This window comes from Castor canadensis, chromosome 7 (genome assembly GCF_047511655.1).
Source record: "Castor canadensis chromosome 7, mCasCan1.hap1v2, whole genome shotgun sequence".
Taxonomy (NCBI): Eukaryota; Metazoa; Chordata; class Mammalia; order Rodentia; family Castoridae; genus Castor; species Castor canadensis.
Window position 1 is genome coordinate 76,774,311 of NC_133392.1, and position 22,360 is coordinate 76,796,670.

Below are 22,360 nucleotides of genomic sequence, written 5' to 3' on the forward strand. Positions count from 1 at the left end.
AGACCTATTTTTTAAACCAAGCTCCCACAACTATTAAATGGTTGACTCTTCCATACTTGAACAATATTTTTAGTGACTTGCCTCTACTCAGTCTTTCTAAAGCTCTCCATCAGGTTTTCAAAGAATTGATCCCCTATCTGTTCGTGTTCCTAATCCATTGACCCACTTAATATTAAGTGACGTCATTACAGTGACAGGCACAAGTGCCCGTTTGGGAAGTTGCAGAAACATAATCTAACTGGGGAGAACAGAAGAGGATTGGGGGCGGGGGGGTCCAGACCAGAATCCCCACCATGGGTGACCGGCGGGTGTGCAGTGCTTTGCATTCAGAAGTCAAGTGTCTGCAAAGGATGGAGTGTGGATTTTGAAGATTGGAGAACAGAACTAAACAGTACCTTCATTTTCTGATAAAAGCTGCACGTGCAGATCCTAGTTTGGCCAGCAGGTGGCAGATGTGGTTCATGAGCTGCCATTCCCTCAGGGACTTGGCATTATTAGTGACCCAAATAGGCAGCCCCCTTTCCTCCAGTGAACCCCTGTGACACTCTGAACTTCTGTGTTCTTTGGCAGCCTGGCAGCATTTTTTTCTGCCCAGGTCAAAATCAATAGAACTCTCTCATTGTGGTGAGAAGACCCTGCTCCTCCCTGCCTTCTCCAAGCCTCAGTTTTCCCTTTCCATGAAGAGAACTGGGCCAGTTCCTACCTTACTGGGCTGATGTGAGGAGTAAGTCACATAGGCTTTCCTCTGTCTCCTTGAGCGGAGGGAAGGTAGCATTTCACCCTCAGGGAAGCTCCATCTTCCCAAACGCAGGCTGGCAAGACTTCTCCACTGGCCCCTTGGAGATCCCAGCAACACCTGGCCCTGACCGCTGATGCTGTGGAGGGTCTTTGGCAGGCGCTGGCCTCCTGGTTGTTGAGGGGACAACAGGACAGTCAGCTGCCTGGGGACAATCAGAAGCTGGCCTGCCTCACCACTGTGAGAGTCACCAAGCCAGATGCAGCTGGAGGCTTGCACTTCCTGGTAGGTGACCAGCGCTCTCTGGGGATACTGCATTTACCCTGACAGGCATAACATGACATAGTCTACCCGGCCAGTGCTACCAGACATCATACGCCAGTCCAGGTCGATGGGTGTTTGGGGCTGAATGACTTCTCTAGAGACACTGGTCAGAAACTGGGCACTTGGGTAAACACTACTCCTCCTAAACCCACTGTACGTTATTGCTTATGTAAGTAAGAACTTACATGCGAGGACACTGAGCAGGAACAGGGCAAGGACAGCAGTGCCAATGCTACCGTACCGCGGGGAGGTGGGTTGCGGGAAGGTTTCTTGAAGGATGGAGGCTTGGGGAATGAGGACGAACTGGAGGTGAGTGTGCATGGGGTCACTCCTCACTTATGGGGCTTCTAGGAGACGGGGCCAGGCCCAGTGAGAGGTGAGGCTACCTGGAGGACTCACCAGCTCAGCTCTCCTACAGACCTCATCTGTCTGCCTGGTGCATGGCTCCCATGCGGCCTGCAGCTTGCTGGCTCTGACCCTGGAGCAGAGCCAGGCCAGCAGAGGAAAGCAGGTTACAGCAGGTAGCTCAGAGGGCTTCCCAAGGCAGAAACCTGCTGCAGAGGCCGAGAGGGAGGTATGGAGGAAAGGCACTGACCTTGAGTCCTGAATGATGGAGCCAAAATACAGATTTATATAAATCCAGCTTCCCTGAAGATGCTGGGTGCCCCTCTGGGAGTTTCATACCCTCTCCCCAGAGGCCTCTCACCTCTGTGAGAAACAGGAGACATCACAGCCACAAGGAAGGAAGCAGGTGGTGAGGCACCATGCCTTCAGAGCACATTTAATAAAGACAACCTTTCTGTTGGCTGCCCAGCTCTTGGGTGCCATCTTGTGGGTGGCCTTGGGGACTTTTCCTGGGTGACAGGTTAAATGCGGCTCTTGGCACTGTCCCCTTTGATACCCGCATAGTGGGAGCAGCATCTAGATCCCACCTGAGGCACATGGCCCTGACAGTCTCTACAGGGGTTCAGGATCTCTCTCCAGCTGGCTGCAGAACACCTGGCTCTGCCCAGCTGGTCCAAGCTCCAGGCTTCGAGCTCCTCCTGTAGCCTGAGGCCAGCTCTGCTGAAGCACAGTGAGCAGAGGCTTCTGCTCTTTTCACTTTGGGGCCCTGGTACCTTTGGTACCCACAGTCAAACTTCCCAGTGTGGAAAAGAACTCCTCCATCTCCTTCTGCAGCAGCTGGTTCCTCCTCTCAGCGTCCTCACGGGCCCGCTCCGAGTTCCGCAGTTTGATTTCCAGCATGGTGCACTTCTTCTTCTCCTGGTCCAGCTCCTCCTCTAACCGTGATGTCTGCTTTCTCAGGTCAGCACTGCTCTCTTCAATGCTTCAAAATCAAAAACCAAAGACAGTTTCAGACTCTGGCTTGCTGACTTTGCTCAGTAGCACCATCTCCAGCAGGTGCAGCCCTACGAGTCTCACCAGTGCAGGAAGGCCAGGCGGACAACAGACCTCACCCACCCCTGGTACTGCCCTGGGACACCTGTGAAAACTTTCTAATAGAAAGAAGCTCCCCAAGCCTGTGATCTAGAAATGCCACCTCAGTACAGGGGCTGAGGCTTCCCTCCAGTCCTGGCACGTGTACCACCTACTGATCACCTGCCACTGGCGAGAACAGCTCCAGATAGACATGGAGACTCAGGAAACTCCTGCTGGCCCTTCACATCCCAGTTCAAATGTCCCCCTAGGTGACACCTCCCACGATCCTTCCCACAGGTTGTGGCAGTGCTCCTTGGTACCACATCAGAGCCTACACCACACGCCTCCCAGGTTTACACTGTGCTGTGCAATGGCTGGCGCACCCATCTTTCTGACCAGATAACAAGTTCCTGCCCATCCCAAGGGATACCTGAGCCTGGCCCCTGCTTTACCCACCAGAGCTTAGGGCCCAGCCTGGCTATGTATGGGGTCCCCTGCTGTACTGTGCTGTACTGTGCTGGTGGCACAACTGACTAAATGGGGCTCCAGTATCCTTCTCTGAAATGCAGAGGCAACCCCTCCCCAGAGAACATCAGTGGCCACACACAAGGACAATGTGTGTACAGCACAGTGCTGGATACACTGCCTGCCACGATGGGCTGAGCCCAGGCCTCTTCTGAGTCACTGAGCACAAAGCTTGGAGAAGGCAGACCTCCCTTCACCAAAGCATGGATGGGCACACATCAGAAAGAGGGTGACACTGAGGCCCCATCTGCTTCTCCTTGGTCCCTAATCCCTCCTTCACTGGCCCCTCTATGCCCTCTGCTCCCCCAGGTCAGGGACTTGGGCTCCCCAGTTCCTGTCTGAGCCTCGCTGGAGCGGCCTGTCTGGTCTCTTGATCCTAAGCCTCTCTACGTGACTCCTGGTGTATTTCATGGGTCCAGCATTTAGCTCCTGACCCTCTTCCCCAAGCCACATCCCAGGGTGGTGCCCCTTTAGGCAGAGCCTTTCTCTGGGTGCTCTGACAAAACCCTAACTAGTGTCCGTCTTCCCACGACCCGGATCTTTCTCTCTCCCACATCCTGTCGTCAGCACCCATGGCTCCACCTCCAGCACACGCTCAGAATCTGGCTCCTTTCTCCACCTTCACTGCTGCCCTTGGGCCCATGCCATCACATTAGGGGCCTGAGCCCAGTGGCCTCCTGACTGGTCTCTGGTCTGCCTAGACTCCCCGGTTAGCAAGGCAGCTAGGCACACCTGTCAAAGGGACCAAAGTGCTCCATCCACTGCTCATCCCTTCCCACCTCCTTCTGAGTAAGACCAGAGCATCACTCAGGCTAGAAGGCCCCACTCTACCCCTCTGCTAGGCACTGAGTGGCTCTGAGTTTCCTCACACCCAGGTCTTCCAGCCTCTCCCCCACATGCCTCTACCCTCCACCCTATCTGATGGTTCTCCTCCACCCACCTGTAACACGCCACACTTACAAAGATGTATCTCGTGCATTGTCCCTGCCCCCCAAATGAGGGCAGGGATTTTGTTGAGCTCTGTTCATGGCTTTGTCCCTAGCATCTAGCACAATGATTCTCTTTGGGGAATGCTCAAAGCAAGATACCCCATCGGGCCATAGGGAGGGGAGACAGGGTGGAAGGCCAGTCCCAGTGCACCCTTCTCCACTGTACCAAAACTGATGATTTCACAGGGTTCCATGTGGACAGAGAACAAGGGTGCATCCCAAAGATTGCCAGCTGGGACAAGGCAGAGCACCCCTCCATGCTCAGACACCCTTCTCACTGCAGACCCTCCCTCGACAAACACAATATTCTGGCCACACTGCTAGTGAGGATACTACAAGGGCCTCCTTGCTCTCTGGGAACTTCCATCTTATTTGAGCCTATGAAGCCATAGTCCATGAGGGCATCAGAGGCTCCAGAGCACTTGGGACTTGCAGCACTGTGCTGAGCTTGCTCACCCAAGAGAGATAATTCATCCTCAGGACACATGCTCAGCTGAGTCTGGACATTTGGCCAACACCAGCAGGGCTGGAACTTGAACCCAGGCATTCTGAGTCCAAGCCCACCACCAAACATCACCACCTTCCACTGACGAGTGGAGCCTCTGTGCAGGCCAAAGAGGGAGGCTCTCAAGGTGGTGCCACAGGCAGCCACAAAGAAGAGGCTGGTCTGTTCAGTAGGCCATCATGGACAGCCCTCCTTTAGTCACGGCCTCCCAAACCTATGGCCATCAGCTGCCAGCAGTTCTTTTTGGCTGCTGTATCCGGGAAGGGCCACTGGCTTATTTAGAGCAGGGCCTACCAGTGTGGTTTTTCCCCAGTTTCATACCCTTTGATTTTACTTAAGTTTTCCTTTTCTCCTCTGCACATCTCAGTCCTATTGGCTCTTCAAGTCCTGGTTGGGCACTGCTTGCCATGACCAACCCTTGGCAAGGGCCTCTGCCCTCCAGTGCCCCTTCCTGTCTCTTCCCACTGTGGAATGGTACAGAGCCCAAGAGCAAAGGGGCTAGACACTGCTCTCCCAGCTCCCTATGGAGGTCCCAGGCTCAGTGAGAGAAACAAGAATGCCTTCCATGCGTGCCTCCAGTGGACAAATGCAGCCCTGAGTCCACTCAAGGCCTGCTGGAGTGTGGGACTTCAGCTCACAGGTCAGCCAGCTAATAGAGGCCCTGGGCGAGGGGCTCAGGGGCCTGAGATACTGGCAGAAGCCTGTGCCTGGCTGTCCATAGCAGTCTGCCATTGACCTCAGCTAAGAGACCTCAGCCTCTCAGAGCTTGAGGGTCTTCCCTACAAAGCAGAGAACACCCTCCTCACAGGGAGGCTGGGGGTACCAACTAGGGCCATATATGAGTGAGCATGCAAGTCACAGGGGGTGGCACATGTTCCCTGTGACCCAAGATAGATGGGGGCCCCAGCAATGGACATCTCTTCTGATCTTAGAAGGAGTTCTCACTCCCCACCAGGCTGGCTTGGGGTTGTGTGACACATGGGGCACAGGACAGAGCCAGGAGAGACCTAGGACCTGCTTCTGAGAGGCCTGCTTCACCCCCTGAGAACTACCTGCTGACTTTGCTCTGGCCAGCCAGGGCTGACATTCCCACTCAACCGTGCCTTCAGTGGGCATTTGTGAAGCACCAGTGGCATGGCAGGCCTGCCAGCTCTGGGTTTTCCCAGACATAGGCTCCATCCCACCCCTAACCAAGAGTCCTGGGAAGATTCTCCCAGAAATGCAGCTTTGGGGATACCACTCTCAGCCCTGCCTCTTGGCACTTTCTCTCACAGCCAGCAACCATGAGTTCTTAGAGGCTGTGGTCTGGCCTGGCCCAGAGGAAGCTCAGCCCTTTTACCTTTTCAGGCTCATCTGGTACTCAGTCCTCTGCCGGCACAACTCTGCCTTGAGTTCAGCCACCAGGACCTGGAGAGCCTGGCAGCGGTGGGCATGGTCCTGGGTGGGGCTGCCTAGGTCATTGGGTTCGCTGCTGCCACCACCTACACCTGCCTCATCCAGGTTGTGGCGCAGGTCCGGGGACCTGCAGTCCTCACTGCTGCTGGGGAGCGGGGAGGGCTCAAGGGCCCACTCAGTATGCAGGGAGCTGCAGGCAGACGAGTCACTGGCCCGACAGGCTGTGCAGCTGCTGACAGAGGCCTCACGGGAGGATGAAGCTGCAGACCATGCTGTGCTGGCCATGCTGGCGGTGCTGGGAAAGAGGCTGGGTTGGGGCACATTGTCATAAGTAGACAGTCTCTGCGCAGAGCCTGAGTCCTTGAGCCGGTCACCTGATAAGGCCCGGCGATGGCTGCGCAGAGAGGACAGCCCATTCATGAGCCAGTTCCCACCAGAGGAGACAATGGGCACCTCCAGGGATGAACCTCCCCGCTTTGGGCTCCCTGACCGGGACCCCGGGTGCCGGAAGGAAGACTTCCAACTGGGCAGAGTCTGCACCCCCTTCCCAGGGCTGGTGGTTATAGGGCCGCCCTGGCTACCCAGGCCTATTGTGGAGGTCCTAGAGAGCACCACTGCTGCTGGCCGGTCCAGAGAGGAGGTCCTATATGTGGGCAGGCCAGGGCTACTGGGCTCTTCCTGGCTGTCTCTGGTGACCTCCTCAGAGCCCCAACCCACTGTGCACTGTGGAACCCCACGAGGGGAGGCAGGCCCTTCCGAGACAGTTGAGGTAAACAGCTGGCTGTGTTTGCGGATGAGGACGGTCATCAAGTGCTGGACCAGCGAAGTGCCTGCCAGGAAGAGAGGAGAGAGACCTTGCTGTAAGTGACCCCGGCCTAGCGTCTCTACATGGTCAGGGGGAGGTGGAACCTGGAGATGGAGTGCCTGTCGCTCCAGGGGGCCTTTGTCTGTCTGTACAGGAAAGGACCACCACACAACCTCCAGATCCAGGCATGGGGGGAAGGACTGTGCCTACGAATTCCCTTCCTTAGACATGAAGCCTCAGCTGTGGAGGAAGCGCCAGGCGCCACGCAGAAATTGGGCCCATTAAGGCTGAGGGATTGGCAGGTGCAAGATAGACCAGAAACCAGAACCTGGGACATGAGCCTTTTCAGTCACCCCACATCTTCCCTCCTGAGCTGCTGACCATGGCTATGCCTGACTGCCCTCTAGGGCACATGGCTCTGGGAAGGAATAGCACTGTTGCACGTGTGTGTGGGCACACACAGAAAATCACACACATGATCCCCCTTCTTCAGACCAAGACCCCCTGAAACACAGACCCCAATTCTGGGGACTCGGCTCCTGTGGCAAGGGGGCAGGGGTCACCAGCAGAGGTGGGTGAGCTATCTGGCAGCTACTCACAACCAAATACCAGAGACTGGGGAGGTCTGCTGGATGATAAGGAAGACTGAGGTTAAGGTGGTCCTCAGATCCAGGAAAGATTCCTCAGAAAACCAGGTGAAGCAGGAATTCAGTGAAATAGGCAGGCAAGGGTTACCCTCCAGCGTTTGTACAGCCAGGAAGGCAGAACCCTGTGTCTGTCTGGCTTTATAGGCCCTGAGGCAGAAGAATCAGGCCAAAGTACAGGCCTGAGCAAAAGCACTGCCCCCAAGGGCTATACTCTTGGCTTAGGGACAACCAGAATAGCTCCACACCACCCCAACACCACATCTCCCCAAGGAGATGTCACGCTCAGCAAGGAGCTTGGCCCTCTCCCTGCCCTTCCTGCTAGTGTTCGTGACTGCGTGGGCCTTAGCCAGCCTCTTCACTCTTTAACCAGGAACTTGGGAGTCCCTGCCTGCTGGGAATTCCATGCCAGCTATACCTGTGCCCTTTGGCAAGTCTGGCTACTGGCCTCTGGTGAGTCACCTCACCTCTCTTGGCCTCGGTTTCCTCATCTGTGAAATCAGAACAATTATCACAACAAGGCTGGTTGTGAAGACTGAAATTAAGTGATGCAAATAAAGCGCTAAACAAAGGCATATTGCTGCTTTTTTTTTTTGTCTTTTTTTGTTTTTATTTTGAGGTTGGGGCTCATTATGTCACCCAGGCTGGCTTTGAACTCCTAGACTCAAGGGATCCTCCTGTTTCAGCCCCCCCAGTTTCCTTTTTGTGTCTTCAAATCATCTCATTATTACTTATAGAAGAGAAACTGCCTGGGTTTTGCAAAGCTCTGACATCTGCAACCTAGGACAATCAATCATGAAAGTAAAACAAAAAATGTCTGTGTATATTCAAGGACAAGGACTCTGACCTCTTTCACTACCCCAGCTCTCCCTCCAACGAACCACTGTCCATTCTAATTGCACCCACTGCCTGACTGCTACCAGCCACAGGGTAAAGTTCCTTTTCCTTTTATAGCTGACCTCATTTGGGGGAGGGTCTGGAAAGGCTCCTGTCAAGTCCCCAGGCCACCTGAGCTACCATCTCCCTGGCCTGGCTCTGGGCTGTGCCTGGGACCAAGATCTGCCCAGACCCTAGCAGCATCCAGCATTGCTATGCACACCTCCCATTACCTTCCATGATGGTCACTGGATCCTCTATCTGTGGCCGCAGGATGTTAGGTCCAAAGACAGTTGCCAAGTTCTGGACACTCATCTTGTTGATATTTGAGTGGGACTGAACTTCATCTAGAAACCTGCAAAGTAAGGAAGAAAAAGCAAATTCTGAAGTCCAATGTTATGAACTGCCTGGTCCCCTATGCCCTGCCCCAGCCACACCAACCACACCACACCCGATGGTGCCCAGCCCCACCCCCACACTCAGCTACAACCTCACACTCACCCCTCTACCCACCATACCACTATACTCCCACACCCAGCCATGGCCCCCACACCAGTCAGGCCACCCCTAACCAGGCTTTGCACAAGTTTCCAGGGTTGCTGAGCACAGCCAGCTGCCAGCTGCTAGGCTTGGATGAGGACAGAGCTTTCCCTGAGGTCCAAGAGGGCCATCAGAAACAAAAGATCTGTGGGACAAGGGCCCCATCCCACTTGGCATGGAAGGACACCCAGTTCTATAGCTTATAGTGGCAGCAGATTCCCAAGAAGGTCCATATACCCTGGCATGGGTTTGGGTGAGAGCCATCCCTTCCTTCCCCCTGCCAGTGTCTAGGATGAGGACACATGAAGAGTTATGCTCAAAGGGGAAGACACCAGAGTGGCTGGGATAGTAAGAAGTGCCCAGAAGGGCAGAGGGTATGTCCTTTCTGGAATGATCCACTGGGACTGATTAAACCACCTGCTCCCACAGCTCAGAATCTTGTCTTTTTTTTTCAAGATAGGGTCTCAAAAACTATTTGCCCAGGCTGGCTTTTGCCTCCTGAGTAGCTAGGATAACAGGTGTGAGCCACCAGCACCTAACCAGAGTCTTGTTCTTTTGTAGTCCCTGCTACAACAACCCTTGGTGAGTCTATGTTGGGTGAATGACCCAGGCCCACTCTGCAAGGGACAGGAACCTGAAGGCGTGGGAAGGGAATGTAGGGCTGTGCAGTCCCCCACACAGGACCACTTACTTGCAGATGTATCTGAGCAGGTTGTAATTGGCCTGAGGAAGGTTGCTCACTTGTTTAGCTAACTCCAAAGTCCCCTTGGGAAGAAAGGAGAAAATCACAGAACTTCAAACATTAGCAATGAGGCATTCTCTGACTTGGGGAAGGCTGGACAAGTGGAAGGGAGGTGGGGGCCTGGCCCCAGCTGACAAACTCCCTGGAGTGGCCAGGCCAGGCTGTGCCCTCCCATGGAGAATGACTTCCTTTCTGGGAGGGGTGAGCTTCTGCGGGGCCACAGAGGAATGTCTCATCTCCCTTATCAAGGCACAAATATTTACCAGTTAACAAACTTCATTTCTCACACAGCCACAGGGAGGCAAGCAGTCTTTCCCTGGCTACAACCACCTGGGGCTCGGGCCCACACCTGCAGGGCTGGGAGAGAGTGGGGCTGGACTCTCTGTCCTGGGAGCTGTCTCAGGTTCTTTCAAAGCATATAAATAGGTAAAAGGGAGTCCTTGTTTCTGAGTCCCATGACAAACCTGGGTGGTCTACACCAGGCATTGGAGAAGACAACCTGCTGTGAGATGGCCAGAGCTGGGCCGTTGGGACTTAAAGTGCCTGCCCTCCCAGATGCTCAGGCACACACATGAGGGGACCACAGGATGCTCCAGGCACCTCCCTCTTCTCCCCACAGAGTAGGGTGCTCCAGGTCCCTCCCCGCCCACGAACAGCTGGCTTGTGAGCATGATCCATGTGCCACTGAGAAGTCAAGACATTTGTGTCCTGACTCCATGTGCCTGCCACCCAGCCAGTCCAACCCCCAGGATAGGTCCCCCGGAGGCACTAACCTCCCCCTCGTCCTTGGTGAGCAGCTGGGCGCAGCTGAGGAAGTCCTCATACCTGGCGAAGGGGATCACAGGCTCGGGGAGCTCCCGCAGGTACAGCTTCAGTAGGGAGGCCACTGTGTGCACATCTGTTGTGCTGGGAGTGGAAGAGGGGCCATATGTGAGGCCTAGGATCCCAGGCAGCTGCGGGAATAACACAGACGCCACTCCCCACCCCCAAAGCTAGCCTCCAGTCTGTCAGGTCCATGGGTGTGTGCATGCAGGAGGCTCATCTGCAGCCAGCTGGCTCTGGTCAAGGACAGGCCCAGGCTGCCTGTGGACAGGGCTCCAGTGGGGGTGGGGATGGAGGTTGAGCACCAGGAGCCCCAGCTCAGCAACCACTCATTAGACCCAAACAGTAGCTTAGAACCCCTAGTCTCATGCAGCCAGGAGGTCACCTCCTGTGCAGACATTACAGAACTCAGGGGCTGATGGCCACTACATGCTGCTCCCCCCACAGCAGCTGCAGGGATCACCTGTGACTTGGGCTGGCTCACACTGAGCAGGAGCCTGTGGAAGCAGGCCAGGGAACAGGTGGGAGGAAAGGGATCTGTGGGGCCCCTGCAGGGTCAGGTGGGAGTGCCTGCTCCTCAGAGTGGGAACAGCTGTCCTACCAGTCCTTGCTAGGGACCACAGAGCCCTGACCTGAGCTCGCCCTTGTGAGTCACCCATACATTGCTACACAGCTCCCATTGGAGAGCAGGCTTCTTGGGTACCTGCTACCAGGAGCTTGGCAGGTCAGAAGTCAGGCTCCTCCCCTGGCCTCTTGGATCCTGTCCACACTTAAGATAGCTGGGTTTCTCTCATCACCCAATTTCTAGGGCCCTGTGTGTCCACCACAGGCCTCAGTCTCTTACTCCTGACTTGGAGCTGCCCATGATGAAATATGTCACTGGATACAGTGATGGTCACAGCCCAGGCATAATCTCTCCCTGGATCCTATTTGGGCTCTGTGGTGCAGTTCCTGGTCTACAGCTGGTCTCTCCTCCAAGCTAGCATTTCAGCCAGACCTGGACCCCAGGGAACTCATCAACTTTCCTAGCACCTGGCTTTAACCCCAGGCTGTGTGATTAAGGTGTCACCTGGCCCTGGCTAAGTCCTGTATTGGCCTCACTAAGCACTGATCCTGACATTTAGGATCCTAGGGTTCCATATGCCTACATATATCCCAAATCCACCCATGTGGAGCCCCCTCCTTGCCTGAGGCCCAGTGACTCTTGGTCTGGCAGGACCAGCAGGCTCCCTGTTCTGCCTGCCCAGTCTCATCTCTCCAGCCAGGCCTGCTGTTGCCCACCCTTCACTGCCTTTTCCTGGGTCACCTTCACCATCCCCAGCCCGGAGTGATTATGGTCACAGAGGGTGCCGGGCTGAGCCTAGGGCCCCTGCAGGCTTAGTGGCTGCAGCTTCCTGAGTGGGTGCCTGAGGAGAACTGGGAGAGGGATAGGAAGCAGGGGGGGCCATCAGCTGTGCCAGGTAGAATGATGTGTGTCCCTTCTGCAGGTGTCTGGATGAATGAAGGCTTTGCCCTGAGCCTTTCCCTCCCCAGCCCTCCTGCTGCACTCACTGCAGGCCTCTTACGTTGAACAGTTGAATCAAGGCTTTTTCTTCCTACTTTTCCAGGTCTTCCCCTCCCACATCCACTCTGCACTTAGCCTCATCCCCATAAGCACCCAAGGAGAGCATTCCACTCAGTGCACAGTAGGTGCCCACCAGCATGAGGGTCTCATAGCATGCAGCAATTGCTGCTGGTGGAAGGGGCCAGGTACAGGCACAGACCAGACACAGCCAGTTTGCAGGCCTGCCCTGGTCAACTCAGCTGCCCTCGCTGCCACCTGCAGGGAAGCAGGTCAGCCAGAACTTAGCACCAGCATCCATCCAAGACATGAACCTAGGCTCCTGCCTAACACACACACACACACACACACACACACACACACACACACACACGCACGCACGCACGCACGGCATCCTGATGGCTTCTGGTCCCCTTGCCCAGCCCTGTCCCCTAGCCAAGTGCAGTTCTGAGAACACTCACCCCAAAATCACCATCTGCTGGGCTTACAGAGGCCTAGTGGCTGCCCATGAACCTGTAGCACAGTGTCCTCGTAGGCTGCCTTCTGCCAGGGCCAGCCTGGTTCCCAAATGTGCTCACTTAGGATGGCAGCTGCAGGTAACACAGAACTCACATCTGGCTCATGGCCCCTTCTGGGCCCCAAGGTGCTCCTCAGTCACTGAGAGGACTAGCTCAGGTCATTGCAGCTTCCAGCTAGTGGGGCTGCTGACAGGGGAGAGGATGCTCTTACCAAGATGAGCAGGGTTTGAAGAGGGTGTGTCACACTGGAGGGGTGCCAAAGACAGAAGCAACACCCCAGCAGGCAGCCAGGCTACAGAATGTGCAGAACGAGGCCCTACCGCCTGGAAGCACCAGCCTGCACTCCCTGTGAGTGGGTGGGCAGGGAGGGAAGCCTGAGATCCTCTGTGATGGGTAGTTAGAGGAGCCCGGGGAGTCCCTGCGAGCAGGCTAGAGGAGAGGGGAGCCTCTGTGAGTGGGTGGGTAAGGAGGGGACTCTCAAGGACCCCCTGTGAGCAGGTAGGCAGGGAGGAGAGCCTAGGAAACCCGTGACAGGTTGGGCACAGCTACAGGGGAGCTATGAGAATGACAGAAAGGAGAGGAAAATGTTCTCAGATACTCCAGAAGGAGTTTTTAAAGGTGGGAAACCAGAGCTCAGGGCAGGGCAAGTCTGAGATGCACACCTGGGAGGGTGAGGCTCTGTTAAGATTCTAGGAAGAGGAGTGGAGGTAGCCAAGGTGGCAAGGCAGCCAGAAGAGGTGCATCGGCTCACACTACTAGGAAGCTGGGACACAGGTCTGTAGGCAGAGGCTGTAGGCGGAGGCTCAACAGGTGAGCCAGCTAGACGAGCCAGGCTGAGCCCAGCCAAAACCATGCCTTAGGCAAAGATGATAACCTCAGGAAGGTGAGGCCCAAGACTTCACCCAGGCCAGGAAGCCCCAGGGAAATCTGCATAGGAGAGTAGTAAGGGTGGATTTGTGTTTACAGAAATTCTTCCTCTGGTATTGAGCACTAGGGCAGGGCGTCCAATCTTGGGGAGCTTCTAAAAGCCTCAATTCCAGGCCCTACCTAGGGAGCATTTGCTTGAAGCAAACTCCAACTCTGACCTCAGACCATATAAGCACAGGAGAGAAGAGCCTGGCTGGCAGAGGTTCAGAGTGAGCCACAAGCTCACCAACAATCATCCTTGGGATGGAGTCTTACAAGGTTCCAGATGAAGGGACCCCTAGGTCCTCCCTGGGCCAGCTACCTCTGGGAAGCATATGTAGGGAAATATCTAGGTGCTGGGATCCATATCTAGGGAAAGGAACTGGCAACCCCCTGGCTATGGCTGTGGCTCTGGGCAGATGCTGGAGGGACGCAGACATTCTGCCCTGAGAGAAGACCTGGGAAGGCCTGGGCTGCCATGAGTACCAATGGGCCTGTCCTGCTGCAGAGGAAGGCTGAGTCTGTGAGGACAGATCTAAGAAGGGGCAGAAGCTCCACAGAGGACTGTGTTGGCATGATGCAAGAACTTTCTATGAAAAACTGTGCCATAATGGGTGGGATCCTGTCAGAGAGAAGAGAACTCCCAAACAGCACTGGGAGTGGGGGAGGGGGGAGCCACATCGCTCCCATTCTCAGCCCCTAGGCTGTAAATGTACTTGTCTCAACCTAGCAGTGGCACTTAGGGTGTGGCTAAGTCAATGATGGGTTAGAATGTGTACAGACCCGGGGCAGGTGGAAGAGGCCAGTTTCCCTGTCCCAAGACCTGAGAGGAGATGGGACAGAGCGGCCACTGATGGAGCCTGGGGTGAATGACCAAGAGGAGGCAGAGCCAGGAGACAGATCCTGCAGTGAGTCTAGAGTCTCAGACACAGCTGTGCCTGAACTACTCTATCCTGGCAGCCAGCACAGCCTCTTTCCTTCTTCCTAGGCCAGGCTGACAAGCCATGAAACAGCCAGAATGCACATGAGTGGTCTGTGTCATCTGTGGCAGGCATTCATCCTCAAGACGAGACCAGGCTTACAGGAGTGATTCCATGCCCTTTGCTCTGCCTGCTGGCATACATATGCCAATGTGGACAAGCAGCCACCTGCCATCCACCTGCCAGTCTCCCCAGGCAGCAGCTGGGAAGGAGCTCCAAAGGACACTGGGACCACAGGCTCTATCTGCACCACCAGGTCCCACAGAGCTCACCTGTCAAACAGTGGCTTCTCCCCGCAGTCGAAGGAATCCTGCAGGTCTCTCACCAGGTTGGCCTGGCCTGGCATGCGGAAGAGCCCCTCCTCAGTGAGACCCCGCTCCCGGATGAAGTCCACACACTGTTCCACCAGCAGGGGTGCCAAGCGGGGGCCATACTTCCGTTCATGATGCACGGTATCTTCCAGGCGCTGCCCAAAGATCCCTGGGCACAGAGGGGAGCTGGTCACACCCTCTGCCACCCAGCTTAGGAGAGGGGAGGGCACTTGGGACAATGGAGTGCAGGGGGTACTGTGAGGGCCAAAAGAGGCTCTACCTGAGGAATCAAGTAGACACTGGGAAGATGCACCCACTGGATAGAAAGCCAAGGAGTAGTGGGTATATGGCCTGCCTTGACCTATGAAGCCTGCCCAAGCCAGGAGCAAAATGGCCCTTGGGGAGCATGAATTATGCATTTTATTGATCGGTTTTGCTGCCACACTCCAAAGGGAAAGGCATCCAAGGCCCATCGACAGTGGAACGAGCAGATACCTCACGGATTTGCACATGGGATACAGCGTAGCCAACAGAGTACGTGAGGCACAGCTCACAGGACAAAGCAGATGACACATTAATGTGACCAACACAGCCACGATTTAGCATCATCAATTACTAGGGAAATGCAAATCAAAACCACAGTGAGCCACTACCCTCACACCCCTTCAGCTGGCTACTGTTAAAAGGACAGAAAATTAGTGTGGTCAAGGATGAAGAGAAGCTGGAGCACTGGGGTGTGAATGAGACCTGCTGTAGTTGCTGTGAGACACAGTCAGATAAAATACAATTACTGTACCATATATGCCAGTAACTCCACTTCTAGGTAGACACTTCCCCCAAAAAACTGAAAACAGGGTCTCAAAGAGATACCTGCACATCCATGTGTACAAGCAACATTCTGAACAGTTGCTAAAACGTGGGAGCAACTCAGGTGCCCATCAAAGGATGAATGATCAAAGTGTGATCCATCTGAACAATGGGACATTATTCAGGCTGAGAAAAAGAGAGAAGTTCTGACATCTGCCACAACACGGATAAACCTTGAAGACACTACAAAACAAGCCATTTGCAAAAGGACAGACCTTATGTGAGCCCACTCATGTGGGGTTCCTAGAATACTCAAATTATGCTGACAGAAAGTGGAAGGGGGAAGCCAAGGGCTTGGGGGGAGGGAAATGGGGAGTTACTATTTAGTGGGTGCAGGGTTTCAGTTTTCCAAGATAAAAACAAGTTCTAGAGATGGATGGTCGTGGTGGTTGCACAGCAGTATGGAGGTACTTAGTGTCACGGAACTGTACGCTGTAGAAAGGGTTAAGAAGATGGTAAATTATGCTAGGTATATTTTATAAAAAAAATTTAAAATAAAACCATAATTGTAAGCAAAAGGAGCCAGATCCAGAGTACACACTGCATGACTCCATCTCTGGGAAGTCAGAACCAGAGATGAAGTGACCCATGCTGCAAGCCAGGGCACTGCTCTTGGAGGGTCAATGACCAGAGACATCTGGAGACTGGACTGAGTATAGCATTTCTTAGAATGCTATACTTATATCACTTTTGAAAAAAACCCATCAGGACGAAAAGATCAAAAACATCTACTCCAGGACAAAATAGCAAATAAGGGATAGGAGAATAAGAGGGAGAGAGGAAGAAGGCAGAGAAACTTCTGGTTGGGAAAATCTATAACAACTATATACAGAACTGGGCTAAGAGGTTCCTGGCAGCCCAAGCAAAGAAGGGAAGGAGCTGAGATCAGTAAAGTTCTCTATCCCACCACTGAGTAGCAAGACAAACAACCTCTCCCAGCCCTAAGCCCTATGAGGACTTTGGAATGCCTGATATTATTAACGTAATAATGTATAGATGTTTCCTGTAGGGCACTGTAAAGGAGTGCCAGGGCATGATGCCAGAGACCCACTGAGTCCATGCACAGGACGTCCCAGAACCTGGATGGTGAGCCAGCTGAGGAGTTCAATCCAGCAGCCTGCTTCACTCTGCTATGAGGGCTGTTTTGAAATAAAATATATCAGTGTCCTGGCTGGGGGTGTGACTCAGTGATAGAGCATTTGCCCAATAGGCATGAAGCCCTGGGTTCCATCCCAGCACTGCAAAAAAAAAAAAAAAAAAAAAAAAAAGCCAGTTTCTTACACAGTGCCTGGCACACAGCACAACTCAGCAAATGCTGCTCCTTACCCTACTTGACCTAAAGACAAAGCAACCAGAACCAGGGCAGGAAGACTCCCTTCTAGGAAACATGCACATGGGGTGCGTCCGGTGGATGCCTTCAATGCTTTGGGGAAAAGTGTGTGTGCTGTGTACACATTCATGGCATTTGGCACTGGGAATTGGGCATTCATGTCAGCTTATGTGTGCACATGTGAGAACAGGATGTGGTCACCAGCACACAGTGCTGTGGTGACAAGTGTGGTTCTGAGCACTGCACACACACACCAACATCAATTTCAGAATTTAAGAATGTGTCCATGTTCTCCTTGCAATTGTCAGGGCCCAGGTTCAAGCCCTGGCAGTGTGGCTTCAGGGGCAGCACCCATTCTGGGTCACATGGTTGCTTGCTGCCCAAGCTGGGACAGACCCCTAGTGAGGTAGACACTGTGGCCTTACTGCCCTGTTTCTCCTCTCCTCACAGCGGGTCCCAAAGACATGGATGAGCTGCAATACTGGCAAAGAGGGAAGGCTGCCACCTCTGAACTACTACAGAGTGGGGCCCATGGTCAGCACACAGCCACAGCCTCAAGTGCAGGGGCTGTGTTTGCAGAGGCCTGTCAGAGGCCACTGCACAGGTTAAGTTGGAGACAGACCACCTGACAGTGGCTTGTCTTTTTCATCTGGCTAGTCCCGGGCCACAAGGGCCCTGTTGCCTCTCCCAACACTCAGGGCATAGTCACCCTATGGTGACTGGCTGCTTGGATCCTCAGATGTATTTGCTTGGGATAATTTTTAAATTATTTAAAATCAAGACATTTCAGAGTCTGAATTCCCAGTATGTGTGGCACTCTGTTACTGAAATACATCCCTAGCCCCCCAACTTCTCTTGAAATATCTACGGTGATGGTAGCACCAGGCCCAAAAGGCAACAATGGCAGAGCTTTGGGCAGACACCCACTTGCTTATTCTCTGCAGTCCCATTGCTCCTGTGCCTCCTATCCAACCACACTTTACTTGTAGAGCTTTGCAGGGTTTCACATCCCTCTTCTGCTTTGAGCTCCCAAGGAGCAATAGGGTCAGGAGAAATGGGAAGGAGTCCTGACCTGGGAGGGAAGAAATGCGAAGTCATGTGCAATGTGACCAGAGGTGCCTGCCTCAAATGAGCAAGCCGAGAATTAGATAAGGTGCCCACAGCAGAGAGTCCTCAAGAGGGGAGGGCGCTAGCCTGGCACTACACCTTGGCACCTGCCTCCCTCCCAGTGATGCATATGGACTTTTTGGTTCAGTTATACGCACTCCCGGAGCAGCATCTTCAGTATTGCTTTCCTGCTGCGAGCCTCCCACCTGGGCAGGGATTTCCACCTCCATCACAGCCCTGACCCCTATAATCACAGTGGTGTGAGGACACTTGCTTTTGCCTGGACCCTTACCTGGGGCCACCTCCTCTCCCTACTGCAGAAATTGAGTACAGCCAAGTACAGGAGGGATGGACATACCAGGCAATGCCAACTTCCATCCCAATTCACTGTGCTCAGCTCCCCACCTCAGTTCACAGTAACCGAAAGCCTCGGACAGGAAGAGACACAGAGAAAAACAATTACAAATTCTCTCTACAGATCTGCCAAGCTTGGGTAATTACATCTGACCTCCTCTTGCCAGTCCTTCTAGCTCTCCATGTCCTGTCCCCAGGACAACTGCTGTTCATCTGCCCTTCTGTCTTTCTGTCACTCAGCACTTGTGCCTGGCCCTGTTCTAGGTACACCTTCCCCTTATCCACAAACGACACAATCCAAGGCCCCCTGCGGATGCCTGAAATCACACAGAACACCCTATATACACTGATACTGCCTTTTTCTATATATACCTATGACCAAATTAATTCATAAATTAGATAAGGTAAAAGGTTAATTATAACTAATAAAATAGAGCAATTATAACAATGTACTGGAATAAAAGGATGTGAACATGACCACATTCGTCTCTCCCCCAAACTATTTTATTGTACTTTTCACTCACAGGACGTGAAAGCCTGAACTGCCGGCCTCACATTGAGGCCCTATTGAACAGAACAGGGGCTACTGAACACAAGCACTGTGATACCATGAGAGATGATCACCAAAATGGCTACGGAGTGACTGACGTATGAGTAGTGTACATAGCGGGGGCACACAATCCATGTCCCAGGGAGGACACAGTGGGATGGTGGGAGGTTCCATCACAATCCTCAGAATGGCACACAATGGAAAACTTATGAACTGTTTATACATCTGGAATGTCCCATTCAGTATTTCAGGCTGCAGGGGAACATAGGTAACAGGAACCATGGAAAGTGAAGTTGTGGAGAAGACAAGACTGAAGAGACTCAGAGCTGCCTGGAGGACTGAAACATAAATCCCACCATTGCCTCATCTGCTGAAAACGCTGTGCTGTCTGCCCTGTGCACAGGATAAAGGCTAAGTCCACCAGGTGCAGAACCTGGGCCAGCCCAACTGTTCACACAGCACCCAGGCCTGGCAGTTCTGCATCTGGGACAGGCCCTCTCAACCCCATCAGGACCATCGCCTCCCAGTCCTCCCATGCTAGAAACCTCCCTGACCTCTCCCTGCCCCCAAATAGAGCTGAGAGAGCCATTCTAAACAGTGACTTTTACTCAAAGTCTAAGAGTAAGGAAGAATGGGGGGCGGGGGAGGCACATGACAGAGGACCCCTGATTGGGGAGGTAGGGAATGAGGGAGGCTGGGAACATGCTGGTACCCTGACCTGGCAAACCCCAGGAGCTATGTTGAGCACTGACCCCATATGACTCTCAGGTACCCAGAAGCCCTCAAAGTGCTGAGCTTCTGCATGGCATGGGGATGTGCACACAGGCAGGCAGGTAGGTAATGTTCAAGGCCAAAGGCCCCAGACACAAAAGTCCTGAGTCCCCAAGAGCACTAGTTGGTTGCACATTGTTGCTGAGCCACTAAGGAATGCAGTGGTCCCCTCTCCTGGGCCTCAGTCTCTCCATATGCAGAATGAGCAATCACATCTGTCCTCAGAGGTTACTATGAAGACCAGACTGCCCTGAGGCCTAGGACTGAGCCACACTCCCAGGGTGCTGTGGGGCCCTGCATCAGAGCTGCTATGTGCATGGTCCTTCCCTTACCCTTGGACTGGAGCTGCCTTGGGAGCCCCACGGGGACTCCATTTCCTTGCCAGCTGTCCCCCTGCTGGCAGTGTCCTATGCTCAGGCTTCAGGTGGCCTCTCTTCCCAGGGGCCCTGCCCACCACTCCCCTTACTCCCATCCCTTTTACAGAGACTGGTTCCAATGCCCTAAACACCCTCAGCCCTCCTGGCACATCTTAGAGGAGAGCCTTGCCAAGAACCAATTCCAGTAGATTTGTCAGATATTGGAAGCCCAGCCAACACGGATTCCTCGAGGTTCCAGCCCACACTTTTCACGAGTGCTGGCTCTGCCATCATGAAGGGCGCTGGCAGAGCCTGCCTCTCCTCCTGAGGAGCCTGCCAGGCCAGCCTACTCCCTGACAGCTGCTCCCTGGCAGAGTCAGCCTCCTGTCCCTGAGCAGGTCCTCCTAGGAATCCCCATAGGAGCAGGACACCAGAGGCCTGGCTGTTAGCCAACTCCAGTCTCTGTCTCTCAACCTCAGTACACCTCGGTCACTGCTACTTCATGGAGCTGAGCCATCCACAGGTAAGCATAGCATTCCGGTCCAGGAGGGAACCTCTGCCAGGGCCTGAGTCCCATCCCTGGCCCAGCTGAATCCCTTCCTGGGCCCAGCCGAGGAGGAGCCCATTCTGGAGCTGAGTGGGCAGATGGGCTTGGTCTTTCTGGTTCTTTCCAGCATAGGGGAAAGCTGGCAGGGAAGAGACACAATGGGGAAGCAACTGAAAAGCTTCGGGTAAACCTACAGTCTCTCTCCTGGCTCCAGCCCTTCCTGGTCTGTAGTCACTATCCCTGCCATCCTTCTGGCATCTACCCACCCTTTGTCCATCTACTCGTGGACTGCCGGTCCCTCTGTGACTCCCACAGGCCCTGTCCAGTTACCAGAGTTTCGGGGGGCTGCGAATCCTTCCTGCTTCTCTCTCTCTCTCTCCATCAACCCCACCTCAGGGCAGAAGGGATTCCCTCCTCCCTCGGGTGGTGGCTTTCCCAAGGCTGGGGGGAAGACTGGGGCGTGCCTTAGGCTTGGGGTCAGAGCCTTGGACTGGCCTCCAGCTCCAGGGTGGTGGGGGATGGGAATGGATCTTTTGCAACTTCCCCCACCCCCTGTCTCAGTTTCCCCATCTTTTCACGTACACTCCCTCCCGGCAGATTAGAGGCGGCATCCTGGCCTCTGCCTCCCCGCCCCCACCCGCCCCACGAGAACGCGGCGACGAGGCAACACTCCCGGGGTCCCGGTAGAGCACAGCGAGACGCATGCGCGGCGCACCCAGGGGCCCCCAGACGCCGAGCCCGCGGGGGCCCCCGCACCCTGTCCCGCCCCTACCTGGGGCGGCGGGCGCGCAGCAGGCGGGCAGACGGCAGGGCGGCCGTGGACAGGCGCGGCACCGGGAGGAGGCCCGCGCGGCCGGCATCAGGCCCATGGCGCGCCCGGGCGCGGCGGCGGCGGCAGGAATGCCCGGAACGCGCGCAGGTAGCGTCTTGCCCGCCGCGCGCCCCGGCCAGCGCCGCCCGGAGCCGGACCCGGGGGCGAGGGAAGGCTGGATCTGCGAAGGCCTGGGATGTCGCCTGGCGTCGCCGGTCCAGAAGCTACGGCTCCTAACAGCGACCCTCTTCTTCCCTCGCCAAGTTATTAGGCACCCTGGAGATGCAGCTCCCAGCGCGGTCACTTCCTCTTTGCCCAGGACCTGCTTCGCGAGCACCCACTCTACCTCAGCCTGGGACGCAGGTTCCAGGTGGCGCCGGGAGACCCAGGGCGGTTAGGCAACTGGATCTGAGTCACCCAGCCAGCGGGGTGTTGAGCTGTGCTTCAGTGGGCGCAGTGCACTCCGGGGACTCCAGGCCTTCCCGGCCTCGGCCCTGGTTGGGGCCAGCACCCCAGTGCCAGGGACAGTGGTTTGGACTTAACCTACTTATCTCCTTGAGCAGCTGAGCGGTATTAACCCCCATTTTACAGAAAAGACAGCTGAGGCACAGAGAAGTTACATGATTTGCCCAAAGTCACACAGCTGGTAAGTGATAATCTTCATTCAAACTGTAATTGCCTTTCTGCAGAGCCTATGTTCTTCCCAGGGTGGGATTCTAAGAAGAGTCTACAATCTCATACTTCCTAAATGTCAGGAGCTGGCCTAGAGTAGAGAGGGTGGGGACGATGGGTACACAGAGTCAGTCCTAAATCATGAGGGCAGTTGGAGGGTCAAAAAAGCTGGGACTACATCACCAGCCAGGAGAGCAGGAAGTCCCAAAGGGTGTAGGCAGAATTCTGCAAGGGTGGGACAGGGGAGCCCCGGGCTCAGGGCCACTCCAGAAGGCTGGGGACCCCTCTTGAAGCTGGGTGTACGAGAGTATCCTGCTTCTAGCTCAGACTTAACAGGGCTTGGCCTAGGGTGAAGCAAGGGGAATTCTCACCAAGCAAACTTTAAGGGGTGCCCCAA

General features: G+C 54.7%; 1 protein-coding gene and 1 long non-coding RNA gene across 11 annotated transcripts in view; one reads left to right on the forward strand and one right to left on the reverse strand.

Annotated features, from left to right (window-relative positions):
* Positions 1-1,815: 1,815 nt before the first annotated feature.
* The window catches only part of Arhgap22 (Rho GTPase activating protein 22), a 186,524-nt gene continuing 165,979 nt past the window's right edge, over positions 1,816-22,360 (reverse strand). For 7 of the 9 annotated variants that reach the window (XM_074079372.1, XM_074079376.1, XM_074079371.1 and 4 more), the window contains 6 exons: positions 14,560-14,767; positions 10,274-10,406; positions 9,450-9,523; positions 8,452-8,573; positions 5,838-6,723; positions 1,816-2,387 (listed from right to left, as the gene is read on the reverse strand). In XM_074079372.1, the coding sequence (XP_073935473.1) occupies positions 2,159-2,387; positions 5,838-6,723; positions 8,452-8,573; positions 9,450-9,523; positions 10,274-10,406; positions 14,560-14,767 (1,652 nt within the window). In that variant the 3' untranslated portion in view covers positions 1,816-2,158. Of the gene's footprint in view, positions 2,388-5,837; positions 6,724-8,451; positions 8,574-9,449; positions 9,524-10,273; positions 10,407-14,559; positions 14,768-21,252; positions 21,361-22,360 lie in introns of those variants that run through there. The other 2 variants (XM_074079379.1, XR_012449783.1) reach the window with 2 other exon arrangements.
* The window catches only part of LOC141424836 (uncharacterized), a 36,643-nt gene continuing 35,648 nt past the window's right edge, over positions 21,366-22,360 (forward strand). Inside the window, exon 1 of one of the 2 annotated variants that reach the window (XR_012449785.1) lies at positions 21,366-21,937. This is a non-coding gene — a long non-coding RNA (uncharacterized lncRNA). The remainder of the gene's footprint in view (positions 21,938-22,360) is intronic. The other variant, XR_012449784.1, reaches the window with a different exon arrangement.